At 39.8% G+C, this 15,062-nt stretch overlaps 1 protein-coding gene across 2 annotated transcripts in view; it reads right to left on the bottom strand.

Moving 5' to 3' along the window:
• The window catches only part of ZFHX4 (zinc finger homeobox 4), a 211,665-nt gene that overhangs the window by 28,456 nt on the left and 168,147 nt on the right, over nt 1-15,062 (bottom strand). For both annotated transcript variants that reach the window (XM_040261818.1, XM_040261819.1), the window contains exon 5: nt 8,609-8,677. In XM_040261818.1, the coding sequence (XP_040117752.1) occupies nt 8,609-8,677 (69 nt within the window). The remainder of the gene's footprint in view (nt 1-8,608; nt 8,678-15,062) is intronic.

Genomic DNA, 15,062 nt, shown 5'->3' with positions numbered 1-15,062 from the left:
CATTTGTCTCTCACTGTGCTGATGTCACATTTTAATGAATTTTTAGCAATCTGAGTAATGCCAGATAACCAGACTTGCAACTCCCCACAGCATGGCGTGCTGTTTTCATTGCGGCACAAAAAATAAAAATCCTATTCCCCTGTTCAGGTAGGAATTACATAAATTAGGAGAAGAAGGTAAAATGGGATTTGAAGCACCAGGCTCCTCAATTTCATAAAATCTTTAATGACCATATAAATTAACCCTGGAAAGGCAAAAGGTCATTGACATCCATTTGCATACACTCTTCTATTTGCTTTTGATAAGCAGAGCTTTTATGCAGAGAACATGATACAATTAACCCTTCAAGAACCATACAAAACGCGACTCTGGACATTTTAAGTGTAAAGCATTAACTGAAAATTACACACTGCATAAAATTTTCATTGCAAATGCTATAGTGATTGAAAGGGGAAATCGTGGCCCTCTCCACACCCCATGTTTTTTTAATAATGTTCTGACAGCAGAATGAAATATCCACTGTCATATGTAGCAGCTGAGCACCAAAAAGAAAAAAAAAATTGCTATTTAGTGTTTCACTTGCCAGCCATGCTCTGCCACTATGAGACCAGAAGACAACAGGATGGGGGTTGCTTCTGGGCTCAGTGGCAGAAACTCCAAAGAAAGACTCCAAGTTTGATAACAAGGATTTTTAAAACATGTGAAATCAGAGTTTGTTTCAACTGGAAGTCCTCAAAGGCACCATGCAAATCTACTGATACACTTTCGTGTTGCGACAAAATGCAGGGGTGGTCTTCAGGGAGAGGTCAGTCATTGGAGGGTTCGGGGGTAACTTCCCTTTCAGGCAAATACACGTGAAAATTGTACTTGAAGATGAATCGACCCTTCTCCTGGCCCTAGCCTGCTTTCACCCTTCAGTGATAAGAGGTGACCAAACCCAGGCCTCCCCCTTCCAGCAGGGGGCCAGGCTGGGTGGGGACCGTGGCCTGGCTCCGTTAGGGAGGCTGAAATCATAACTGGATTAGGTGGTGTTCGCCCCTCTCCCCTCCCAAGTCCACACACGTGACTCGACTATCCAGTGTCAGGCCTGCGACCTATGCGACAGCCCGTGGCAATTCCTTCTCAAACTCGTCCCAGGGAAGGAGTGCGAGACTACTGGGAGCAGATTTACTAGACCTTTCCCCCCCAGGCTGGAAAACGAAGCATCAGAGTGCTACTGAGCGTCCTTATCTTGAGGGGACATAAAATGGAAAGGGCTAGCGCCACTCCTGTTCATAAAACATTGCGCGTCAGGAGAAGAAAACGAAAATTATGAAGGTACGAAAAGAGAAACTCCAGTACGGTCTGCGTCTCATCAGACGGTTTCTGCAGGATCCTCTGGTATGTGTCTTAAGTGTGAGAGAAATTCCCAGACAAGTTCTTCTATACATCACGGTGGTGTCTGACCCCAGCCTGACCCTAGCAACAGTTTGAGAAATCTGAATGTGAACAAAGACTCTGTGTCAGCAGCAGGGAAAGATTGTGGGATAGACGCTCCCCATCAACTTAATCGCAAACAGCAGTTCTGAGGCCATAACTTTGCTCGGCTCCTCCAAGCCACAGCTCATAACCTCCAGGGTGGATTTGCCCGCACTCCCTCGGCTTCTGTGACTTCGGGCCCCCCTCCGCCTTTTCTGGTTCTTCCTTTGAAGTAGGCAGGCAATTAGCTCTAATGCTCCAGCAATTCAGACCTGTTTTGTGGTTTCCAAGGCGAAAGCTGTTTATTACAGGTAGGGCTCTTTGGAGCCATAGAACTTGGCGAATTTTTAATCAGGCAAAAAAGAATCAAAGAGTAACTTTTGTACGCCATAAAGTTTCCTCCAAGTCAGGAGAAAAAGGTCACTTTCGTTTTTCAGGAGAGTTTTCGAAATAAATTTAACATTCGTTTTATAAATAAGCTTTACAGGCAAGAGTATTAGGGTGGAGAAACCACTTTCCCCTAGAAAACCTTGTAGGTTGGATTTGGGGTGAAGGGCAAGAGTTGGCTACATTCTCATTTTCAAGTACCACATTTCCTCAACTGTAAAATGCTGTAAAATGTAAGATGCTTACATTTTATGAAAAAAGGAAGAGAATTTTATGAAAAAAGGAAAAAAGTATACAGCATGAAAATATTAAAGCGATGTCTTAGAACTGAGGAAAATTACAGAAAATTACAAAATAAAGATGCTAAAGCAGTTTTCATTTTCATCAATAAATTTCTTCAATATATTATATGTAATAATAATGAAAGTATAGCATTTCATAAAATAGTTATATTCACACTGTGTATATTTCAATTATTTTACCTCATGGAAAACAGAGTATTCATATGTTAAATTTTATGATATAATTCAAATGTGCATTAGGTCCAATAGAACTTCCTGATTTTCAAATAAATGATAAAACATTTCAAAATAATAAGAAGACAAAATAATATTATAGTCTTATAACAGTACAATTAACTTCCCCTTGCATTGTTATAGGGCTTCCCTGGTAGCTCAGCTGGTAAAGAATCTGCCTGCAATGCAGGAGACCCCAAATCTGCTTCATGCTATCGCTATGATCTAAACACCAGTCAGTTTTGTTCCTACTGCTTTATTATACAATTGGGTTTGGGAATCCTCTGAGTCTTCTAAGGAAACCACCACATACTTTTTTAAACCCATGGTGTGGTATTGGAGAAGACTCCTGAGAGTCCCTTGGACTACAAGGAGATCCAACCAGTCCATTCTAAAGGAGATCAGCCCTGGGTGTTCTTTGGAAGGAATGATGCTAAAGCTGAAACTCCAGTACTTTGGCCACCTCATGTGAAGAGTTGACTCATTGGAAAAGACTCAGATGCTGGGAGGGATTGGGGGCAGGAGGAAAAGGGGATGACAGAGGATGCGATGGCTGGATGGCATCACCGACTCGATGGACATGAGTTTGAGTGAACTCCGGGAGTTGGTGATGGACAGGGAGGCCTGGCGTGCTGCAATTCATGGGGTCGCAAAGAGTCGAACACGACTGAGCGACTGAGCTGAACTGAACTGAAACAGGAAGCGAAGGATAGCAACTGAAACATCTTTAGTTTTTCACATGGAGCATCAATTCTAGACACTTGGCTTACAAGAATTCCTTCTTGTGCCCCTTTTTTTGTCTCCCTGTTCAGCTCTACTCCCTCAAAATCTATCCTTTGTATGACCTACTTAAATCTGACTTCTCTATGCAACATCTTTCAGTGACTGCCATTACATAAAGAAAAAGCTCAATCTTCTGAACAGGGCAAGAATAGCTAGTCTCTGTCTATCACTCCAGTCTCATCTTTCTTCACTTCCTACCTGGCACTTAACTTGAGAAAAGTCTCAAATTTCAGGGCACCAGAATCACCTGGAAGACTGGTTAAATCACAGATCGCTGGGCTCTAGCCCTACAAATTCTAACTCTGGTAGTGTAGAGTAAGGTCTGAGAATTTACATCTCCAAGTTCCAGATGATGTTAATGCTCTTGGTCCAAGATCACATTTCATGAACACACAATAGTCATTGATGCCTACCTCCTTTCTATAAGAAACACTGTTCTGTTTCTTGTCTTTTCTAGAATGACTTTTCTTCACTGTATTTAACTCCCATCTTTTCTTTAAGTTTAGCTTGGTAGATATAATTTTTATCATATATAAAAATGGAGCTAATGCTACTTACTTCATAGATTTGTTATAATGTATAAAAATTAGCACAGAGCTTAACCCCAAATAAGTATTTAAAATGCTAGCTATATTATTACTCTTAATAGCTTCTTTTTATATTAGAGAGAAAGTGAAAGTGAAGTCGCTCAGTCCTGTCCAATTCTTTATGACCCCATGGACTGTAGCCCACCAGGCTCCTCCATCCATGGAGTTTTCCAGGCTAGAGTACTGGAGTGGGTCGCCATTTTCTTCTCCAGGGGATCTTCCTTACCCAGGGATTGAGCTCAGGTCTCCTGCATTGCAGGCAGATGCTTTACCTTCTGACCACCAATTTAGTTACTTTTAATTGACTGATGATTGCTTTACAATAGTGGTTTGATTTCTGTCATGCGTCAACATAAATTAACCATAGGTCTACATATGTCCCCCCTCTCTTTTAATTGCTTCTTTCTCCAAAAAGTCTTCCCTGAATGCTGAACTAAGATTAGTGTTTCTGGATAAGTTTTTTTTTTTTTTCTTTTTCTTATGCATTGGTGTAAAACAACTTAAGTTAGCACGTGGAAATCAGTATTACCCACTTCCCCTAATAGGTACACATTTACTGAAAACAGTGATTGTCTTGTCAGTGTTCCAGAAGAACCAACCCCAGGGCTGGAATTATAGAAGGCAGGCAGAACTTGTTACCTGGAACAGTGAGTTCCATTTAGGAAGCAAAACTGGGAAAAGAAAAACACGAGTCTAGCTCTATTGCCTTCCTCTATTCGCGTTCAATTAAACCTAAAAGAAGCATTTGTTTGGTTTTAGTCTGGTTTGGGTGGTTTTGTTTTGGTTTAAATTTTTTCTGTCTACTCAATCATGTTCATTATTCAACCATCATCGCTGGCCTGACTCCACATCTATGGCTCTTCTCAAAGCCCCTGATGACTTCCATGCTGTGAAATCCAATGGCCACTTTGCATCTTACTTGACTTTGCTCTGAAGATGTTAGTTACTACTCCTTTCTCCTTGAAAAACTCCCTTTTTTGAATTTCATTGCATCAGACTATTGTGATGCCGTACCCCTCTGAAAGTTCTTCCTTATTCCCCTTTGCTGGGGACTCCTCCATTAAAAATCTAAATATTGAAATGTCTCCAGCATTGGTCCTAAGTCCTATTCTCTTATCCACAAAGAATGTTTGATTTGAGGAATCTTGAGAAATCTGTATGTAGGTCAGGAAGCAACAGTAGAACTGGACATGGAACAACAGACTGGTTTCAAATAGGAAAAGGAGTATGTCAAGGCTGTATATTGTCACCTTCCTTATTTAACTTCTATGCAGAGTACATCATGAGAAATGCTGGACTGGAATAAACACAAGCTGGAATCAAGATTGCCAGGAGAAATATCAATAACCTCAGATATGCAGATGACACCACCCTTATGGCAGAAAGTGAAGAGGAACTAAAAAGCTTTTTGATGAAAGTAAAAAAGGAGAGTGAAAAAGTTGGCTTAAAGCTCAACATTCAGAAAACGAAGATCATGGCATCCGGTCCCATCACTTCATGGCAAATAGATGGGGAAACAGTGCAAACAGTGTCAGACTTTATTTTTTGGGCTCCAAAATCACTGCAGATGGTGACTGCAGCCATGAAATTAAAAGACGCTGACTCCTTGGAAGAAAAGTTATGACCAACCTAGATAGTATATTCAAAAGCAGAGACATTACTTTGCCAACAAAGGTCCATCTAGTCAAGGCTATGGTTTTTCCCTGTGGTCATGTATGGATGTGAGAGTTGGACTGTGAAGAAGGGTGAGCGCCAAAGAATTGATGCTTTTGAACTGTGGTGTTGGAGAAGACTCTTGAGAGTCCCTTGGACTGCAAGGAGATCCAACCAGTCCATTCTGAAGGAGATCAGTCTTGGGATTTCTTTGGAAGGAATGATGCTAAAGCTGAAACTCCAGTACTTTGGCCACCTCATGCAAAGAGTTGACTCATTGGAAAAGACTCTGATGCTGGGACGGATTGGGGGCAGGAGGTGAAGGGGACGACAGAGGATGAGATGGCTGGATGGCATCACTGACTCGATGGATGTGAGTCTGAGTGAACTCCGGGAGTTGGTGATGGACAGGGAGGCCTGGCGTGCTGCGATTCATGGGGTGGCAAAGAGTCAGACACGACTGAACTGACTGAACTGAACGATATCCCTAGATAACTTCATCCAGGTCCACTGGTTTGAATTTTGCACCTCCATTTGGATGTCTGAAAGGCATATCAAACTTAATATGTCAAATCAGAGCTCTTGATCACCCTTCAACGCACTCTGTTTGTCCCCAGTCTCTACCATCTCAGTGAATGGTACCACCATTCACCAAAAGCAAGGCTCATCAATGACTTCTTTCTCCTTCTTATGTGCACACGAATCTATCAGCAGGTCTTATTAATTCCAATTCCAGGATATCTTATATACAGTAAATCTATGTATTTCTTTTCATTTTCATTACCAGTACTGTTAACTGCTTACCTGTAGCTTGCAATGGTCTCATTACTGGGAAAGACTTGCTCTTGCTTCCCCACAATTTATTCAGCACACCTTAATAAAATCAAGCCATTCTACTGTTTGAGCCCTACCATGGCTTCCTATTTTGTTTAAAATAACATAGGAACTCTCCACTGTGGTTATACTGATCAGGCTTCAGTCTACCTCTATGACTTCACCTTACATTGCTCTCCTCTTCACTCTTCTCTCTCCACACTACCCTTCTTTCTCTTCACAGTATATGACCGACCTCTTCCCTCTGTCTGTAATGTCTTTCCCCTAATTTACTCCTTATTATTTTGTACTCAACTTACCTGTCATTTCCTTAGAGAACTTCTCTGACCACTGTTTCTAATATAGCACCTCACCAGTTACATAGGTGGGGGCCTCAGACCTTAGTGGGAATCACTGTCACCTGGAGGGCATGTTAAACCCTAGACTGCCGGGCCCCATCTTTAGTGCTTCTGATACAGTAAGTCTGGGGTAGGGCCTAAGAATCTGCATTCTTTCCAGTTCCCATATTGTGCTGATGCTGTCTGTAAGGGGTCCACACTTTGAAAACCTCTGCTCTACTTCCTTCATCGTATTTGTTGAAATCTGAAAATAACTAATTTATTTGTATAGAAATAACATCTAAAAGGGCTTCCCAGGTGGCCCTAGTGATAAAGAACTCGTCTGCCAATGCAGGAGACATAAGAGACTTGGGTTCCATCTCTGGGTTGGGAAGATCCCCTGGAGAAGGGAATGGCAACCCACTCCAGTATTCTTGCCTAGAGAATCTCATGGACGGAGGAGCCTAGAGGGCTACAAGTCCATAAGTTTGCAAAGAGTCAGACACGGCTGAAGTGATTTGGCACATACACACGAAACATCTAAAAATGAGAGAACTAATCAGCCTTATTCAAAACTTATACTCAACAGTTCCTGGCAATTTTGAGTAAATTGATGATTCTGAGTTTTCTTACTTGGGGTAATGAGGACTATGGTATGATATAATCAATTAAGATCAAAGAGGAGAAGAAATGGTTTGCAGAGGAGAGCTCAATTTGGAATTTGTTATATTTGATTTCTTTGTAGAACATCTCCATGAAACTATCCAGAAGGCATGGGAGTATCTAAATATAAAGCTTCTCAGAGAGGTTGAAGATATAAATTTTGATGTCTTTGTTTATAAAACAAATATATTGACAGGTAGTAATCTCTTTTTAGTTTGATATGTTTCTCATAGTTTTGATTTTTGCCCTATTATTTTCAACCTAGTCATTAATGCAATTTTTTTTTTTGGCTTGAAGTGAGGAAGATAAACTGAGTTTATGCTAATTTATTTTAAATATATTCTTTGGTTTTCTATGGAAAAGTAACATAAGATGAAAAATAAATAATGATTTATAAATTTAAAAAAAGTATTCATGAGATAGGCATTCAGTTCAGTTCAGTTCAGTCGCTCAGTCATGTCCGACTCTTTGTGACCCCATGAATTGCAGCACACCAGGCCTCCGTATCCATCACCAACTCCCGGAGTTCACCCAAACTCACGTGCATCGAGTCCATGATGCCATCTAGCCATCTCATCCTCTGTTGTCCCCTTCTCCTCCTGCCCTCAATCCCTCCCAGCATCAGGGTCTTTTCTAATGAGTCAACTCTTTGCATGAGATAGGGATAGGTGAAGGTAAACTTTACTTTTAAAAATTTTTAAAGAGGGAAGTCCTGACTTTATATTGGAGGGATAGTTTCACTTGAAATTTTAAAACATATTTCAAAACCCCATTATAAATGTGAGGGACTTTTAATAATCATTTTTTGTTCTGTATTGACATTATTATTCCAGTTGTGTAAATCTGGAAACTGGGGTCATTTTATAGCAGAAATAAATGAGGTGTATTATAGCAACATGGATGAAATTCCTCTTAAACTATGTAAATATAATGCAGCTAAAAAGGCATAGCCTCCATTTTTTAACACACACTTAAGCATGCAAATCATAGGAGCCAGTGATTGTGTTGACACAGTTGTAAAAATCCAATCAACTCATTACCAAAACTAACTTCCAGCATCCAGGTTGTTTGACTTGGGGGAGAAAGAATACCCAGCTTACTGATTTTCATATTGTATAAAACCACCCATTTAGTAAAAAATTTCACTGTGTATAAATGTAGATGTGAGAAATTATCCAGCAGAAGTTATTTGTTCTCTGAAAATTTCCTTTACATATGCATCCAAATTTGACTATATTTAATTTTTTATTATATATTTATTATATATAATATTGATATACTCTATACAGGATTTAAATTTTTTGTGTGATTTGATCAGTTCTAGCTAGGGCAGTTCCAGAGAGTTTATTTCATAGATTATGAGAGTAACAAACGTAACTCATTTAAGACAGACAATAATAAGACAAATTACCTGAGGTTGCTCTCAACTGCTGCTCTGTAAGATCATCCTCACAGGTCCTGGCTCCCAAAGAGGCAGTTTCTGCAGAGGACATCAGAATGAAAGATAGTCAGCACACCATGGTCAGCTCTGCAGTGTCAGTCAATACCACAGAACCCAAAACTTGACTTTCAAAGAGATAAGCACCAGGTAGAATTCGCTGGCACACCTTACACCCTAGTGGCTGGCCAAATGAGTCTAAAGAACAGTAAGCCTAGATCTCATTCTCATGATCAGCCACACACAATCAATCATAGAGAATAAAATATGGAAACAGGAAAGGCTCATTCAGATTTTTCACATTTGGTTATTTGGCCAAGCCTACATGTTATAATGACAATGGTACATTGCATAAAACTGGGAGCATAGTTTTATTTCTCTATCAAAAAAATGAAAGAAAGAAAACCCCTCAATATACAATTCCCTGTTACCTCATATAGGAAAGAATCTGCCTGCAATGCAGGAGATCTGGGTTCAATCCCTGAGTCTGGACAATCCCCTGGAAAAGGGCATGGGAACCCACTCCAGTATTCTTGCCTAAGGAATTCCATGGTCAGAGGGGCTTGGCCGGGTACAGTCCTTGGGGTTGCAAAGAGTTGGACACAATTGAGCAACTAACAGAATATAGGAGAGATGATGTGAGAGACCAAAACAGAAAACAAGTACTTGAAGAAAACTGAAGAATAAGTTCAAGTCATCAATAAATCCACATCTTTATTCTGATCTATTTGAGCCCCAGAGCAGAAGTGTTGACAACATCCTGGTTGGCTAAATTCATGCCCAAATCCTAAGTTCCCTGTTGTAGGAGAATCTATGATAAACAAGACTTCAGGAATCACCTTCAACACATTATTTTTTCTCTACATCAGTTCAACACTTGCTATTTATTTCATTTTACAATGTACCTTTCATGTCTGTTTCTCTATTTCTCTGTCATTGTATCTTTCCTGATCATTTCAATAGCCTCCACAACAATTTCCCTGCCTGGAATTCCATGTCTTTCCAGTCTAATCTCTTATAATATCTCAAGAACTATCTTTCAAGAAAACAGAATTGCTTGAGTAAAAATCAGAGTTCTAGAACTTTCCAGGTAAGGGAACCCTCAAGTATATTACTTAACCTCTCTAAGCCCTGATTTCCTCATTTGTAAAATGCAGAAATAATTACATAAATAATCAGCAACTGTAAGAGAAAATAACACAAATAAAGGTAAAATGTGATATGGACTTCAAAGTAAAAAAAGCTCATATATTATTGAGAGGATAAAAAAGTTGTTATACAATTCTTACACTGCAAAAGAGACTCGAGTTTATCTAATATTTCTAGGCAATAGCATCTGTGGTTGATTCTGAAGGTTTTAATTAAACAAATAATTAACCTTGAAAATTGAAGTGCACACCAAAGCACTATTATTACATTCACTAATTGTTTCTCCTGCTACATACAAGATCTTTGGCCTTTGTTGGTAAACTGTTTAAAAACAATACAATCATAATAAATACACAGTACCCATTCCCAACAATAATACCAACAACAACAAAAAAACAATTATCTTGTAATATCTTAAGTTAGTCTTAAGAAAAAAGAATTGAGGAATAACTTCCAAATAGATCATAGCATTGATGTCTAATCAATAGATCATTCAAGAAGCCCACTTTTTCCTCCTGGCAACTTCTTGCTTCGTTATACCTTGATTCAATATTGTTCATTTTATTTTTTGAATATTTTTTTGTTCTTCTGTTGAACTCTCATTCATCCCTCAAAACCCAAAACAAGGGTCACTTCCTCTTTGCTTGCGTAACAATTAGCTTTTATATGTCTCAGCACTTCTGATGCATTGCAATAATATGTGATCTATGTCTGTTTACTCAATAAATTGTGAGTTCCTTAAGAAATTTCATTTTAACATATTCTCGATCAAGGAGAGAGTGAAGAATATCAAAGTCACCTTGTTGTTCAGTCGCTAAGTCATGTCTGACTCTCTGTGGCCTCATGGACTGCAGCAAGCCAGGGTGCCCTGTCCTTCACTATATCCCAGAGTTTGCTCAAACTCACCTCCATTGAGTCCACAATGCCATCCAACCATCTCATCCTCTGTTGCCCCTTCTCCTCCTGCCCCCAGTGTTTCCCAGCTTTAGGGTCTTTTCCAATGAGTTGACTCTTTGCATCACCTAGGACACCTTTATTCAAAATATTACATTACACCCTATATCCTGAAACAGATGAATCTCAAGATGGGAATTTTATGAAAGCCTCCCAGGAGCCTTAGGACTCTATAAATTCAAAGCTTTCTCAAATATACCAAAAACAAGTAAGTCCTCATATATACATATGGAGAAGGAAATGGCAACCCACTCAAATATTCCTGCCTGGGAAATCCCATGCATAGGGGAGCCTGGCAGGCTATAGTCCTTGGGGTCCCAAAGAGTCGGACACAACTGGGTAACTAAACCATCACCACCATATATACATATAAATATTGTGCTGAAAATAATTTCTTTGCCTCTTTTCTAGGGAAAAACAATACTATTTTATCAAATAATCTTACCATTGCACACACATACACACTTCAGTGTATCAAACAGATTTGTTCAAATAGACATCAGTGTGACTGAACAACAACAAACACTATCTAAGTAAGTTTGATCAAAGGATTGCTACTTTTCAAAGATTTATGATAATAAAAAGAACACAATGACAAACTTATTAAGTTTCCATCTCTGCCAGGTACTGTGGTAAACTATTTGTGTAAAAGCAGTTATGTAACCTTCATGTAAGCAAGTGAAGGTGATGGAATTCCAGTTGAGCTACTTCAAATCCTCAAAGATGATGCTGTGAAAGTGCTGCACTCAATATGCCAGTAATTTGGAAAACTCAGAAGTGGCCACAGGACTGGAAAAGGTCAGTTTTCATTCCAATCCCAAAGAAAGGCAATGCCAAAGAATGCTCAAACTACCACACAATTGTACTCATCTCACACGCTAGCAAAGTAATCCTTAAAATTCTCTAAGCCAGGCTTCAACAGTACGTGACCATGAGCTTCCACATGTTCAACCTGGATTTAGAAAAGACAGAGGAACCAGAGATCAAATTGCCAACATCTACTGGATCATCAAAAAAGCAAACGAGTTCCAGAAAAAACATCTATTTCTGTTTTATTGACTATGCCAAAGCCTTTGACTGTGTGGATCACAATAAACTGTGGAAAATTCTGACAGAGATGGGAATACCAGACCACCTGCCTCTTGAGAAATCTGTATGCAGGTCAGGAAGCAACAGTTAGAACTGGAAATGGAACAACAGACTGGTTCCAAATTGGAAAGGGAGTACGTCAAGACTGTATATTGTCACCATGCTTATTTAACTTCTATGCAGAGTACATCATGAGAAATGCTGGGCTGGATGGAGCACAAGCTGGAATCAAGATTGCCAGGAGAAATATCAATAACCTCAGATATGCAGATGATACCACCCTTATGGCAGAAAGTGAAGAACTAAAGAGCCTCTTTGTTCTTGATGAAAGTGAAAGAGGAGAGTGAAAAAGTTGGCTTAAAACTCAACATTCAGAAAACTAAGATCATGGCATCTGGTCCCATCACTTCATAGCAAAAGGATGGAGAAACAGTGGAAACAGTGTCAGACTATTTTTTTGGGCTCCAAAATCACTGCAGATGGTGACTGCAGCTATGAAATTAAAAGATGCTTACTCCTTGGGAGAAAAGTTATGACCAACCTAGACAACATATTAAAAAGCAGAGATGTTATTTTGTCAACAAAAGTCCATCTAGTCCAGGCTATGGTTTTTCCAGTAGTCATATATGGATGTGTGAGTTGGACTATAAAGAAAGCTGAGCACCGAAGACTTGATGCTTTTGAACTGTGGTGTTGGAGAAGACTCTTGAGAGTCCCTTGGACTGCAGGGAGATCCAACCAGTCAATCCTAAAGGAAATCATTCCTGAATATTCATTGAAAGGACTGATGTTGAAGCTGAAACTCCAATACTTTGGCCATGTGATGTGAAAAGCCAACTCATTTGAAAAGACCCTGATGCTAGGAAATATTGAAGGTGGGAGGAGAAGGGGACGACAGAGGATGAGATGGTTGGATGGCATCACTGACTCAATGGACATGAGTTTGAATAAACTCCAGGAGTTGGTGATGGGCAGGCAGGCCTGGTGTGTTGCAGTCCATGGGGTTCACAGAGAGTTGGATACGACTGAGTGACTGAACTGAAGTGAACCTTCACAAGAAAATCAAGAGGCAATGATTAATCTTTATTTTACAAATCATGAGTTAGAGGCTCAAAGAGGTTAAGGTCACTTGCTCCAGGTCCCCAAGTTCGAAACTGACAGAGCTTGAAATAAAACCCAGGTCTGCCTGGTAAAAATGTCTGTGAAATTTTGGATATGTCCACTACCACAGTATTTAGGAGTCTGTAAAGGTTTTCCTATCTTCATGAAATCTAGCAAACTAAGAGTATGAGGATTTGGGGGAGTTGAAGGGAGGAGGTAGGTAAGAAAGAAATTTTCACTAGTCCTATGAAAACGCTGATATTTCATAAAATATTACATTCCTTGAATATAAACTGTAACCAAACACTTTGCTGCCACATAGAAATCTTTTCATTTGATAGTGATTTAAGGAAATATGTGTGTATGTGTTTAGCTGCTGTTGCGTCTGACTCTTTGCTGCCCCTGGGATTGCAGCCCATCATACTCCTCTGTCCATGGGATCTTCCAGGCAAGGATACTGGAATAGTTGCCATTTCCTCCTCCAGGAGATCTTCCTGATCCAGGGATTGAACTCATCTCCTGCACTGGCAGGTGGATTCTTTATATCATTGAGCCACCTGGGATGCCTTTACAGAAAGTATAAAATGTCAAAACCAAAATCTGTTATTTAATCTCACAATTATGGAGACTGTTCTGAAGAGAATGGCTTGTCTAAATAATTTTATAAGGGAATACAATGATGGCTACCCACTCCAGTATTCTTGGGGCTTCCCTGGTGGCTCAGATGGTAAAGATCTGCCTGTAATGTGGGAGTCTCGGGTTTGATCCCTGGGTCGGGAAGATCCCCTGGAGAAGGGAATAGCTAGCCACTCCAGTATTCTTATCTGGAGAATCCCATGGACAGAGGAGCCTAGAGGGCTACAGTCCCATAGGGTCACAAAGAGTTGGACACGACCGTTCAAGTAACACTTTTCACTTCTTTCAAGTGCAGTATGCCATGTAATTCTTTTTATATCCTCAACAGTGCTGCCTTCTTTATACAAATGATATAAATATTTTAATAAAGGAGCTTTTAACTTATCAAGTGGACTGATTAATCTATACTTTTCTGCCTGTGTAAAATGACATGTTTAAAGCTTAGTAATGATACATAGCATCTTTCAATATTTCACTTTAATAATTGCTCTGTAATAACAAATCTGACTGCTGTTAACACGATCTGTCTCTTTTCCTGGCTATTTAATTAGATTACTAATTGGTGTTCTTCAGCACCTGACCTTTCTTACTTAATACTATTTAAGAATAATACCACTGACAATTCATCTAGTATTTTACTCTATTCTGTCCATTTGGTGATGATCACATATTTGAAAATGGGATCAAATTATTTTTATTAACACAAGGTAGGAGTAATTACTGTATTTTCTGAGGAATAGTATATTGATTATAGTATGAACAGTCAGATTGTATAGTATATTACAACCACCATCACTACCACTAACATTTTACAGTATCTGAGGCTGATTGACGCCCATTATATGTGTTAGGATGCCCCAAGCAAATGGTGGAGCTATGATTTGAATCCATACAGTTTTATTCAGGAATCTGAAACTCCTACTTTAGCCTCCTGCTGAGAAGAGCTGACTCATTGGGAAAGACCCTGATTCTGGGACAAAGATTGAAGGCAAGATGAGAAGAGGGCAGCAGAGGATGAGATGATTAGATAGCATCACTGACTCAATGTCCATGAATCTGAGCAAACTCTAGGAGATAGCCAAGGACAGGGAAGCCTAGCAGGCTATAACCTGTGGGATCACGACGAGTTGGACCAGTAAACAACAACAAAAGCTCTCTTAACCAAAATGACATCAGTTCAGTTCAGTTGCTCAGGCATGCCCAAGTCTTGCAACCCCATGGACTGCAGCACACCAGGATTTCCTGTTCATCACTGACTCTGAGAGCCTTTTCCAAGCTCATGTCCATCAAGTTGGTGATACCATCCAACCATCTCATCCTCTGTCGTCCCCTTCTCCTCCTGCCTTCAATATTTCCCAGCACCAGGGTCTTTTCCAATGAGTCAGTTGTTCACATCAGGTGGCCAAAGTATTGGAGCTTCAGCTTCAGCATCAGTCTTTCCAATGAATATTCAGGACTGATTTCCTTTAGGATTGACTGGTTGGATCTCCTTGGAGTC

The sequence above is a fragment of the Oryx dammah genome, unplaced genomic scaffold (assembly GCF_014754425.2).
Source record: "Oryx dammah isolate SB20612 unplaced genomic scaffold, SCBI_Odam_1.1 HiC_scaffold_19, whole genome shotgun sequence".
NCBI lineage: Eukaryota > Metazoa > Chordata > Mammalia > Artiodactyla > Bovidae > Oryx > Oryx dammah.
Note: the sequence above shows the minus strand (reverse complement) of the source record. Positions and strands in the feature narration are given on the sequence as shown.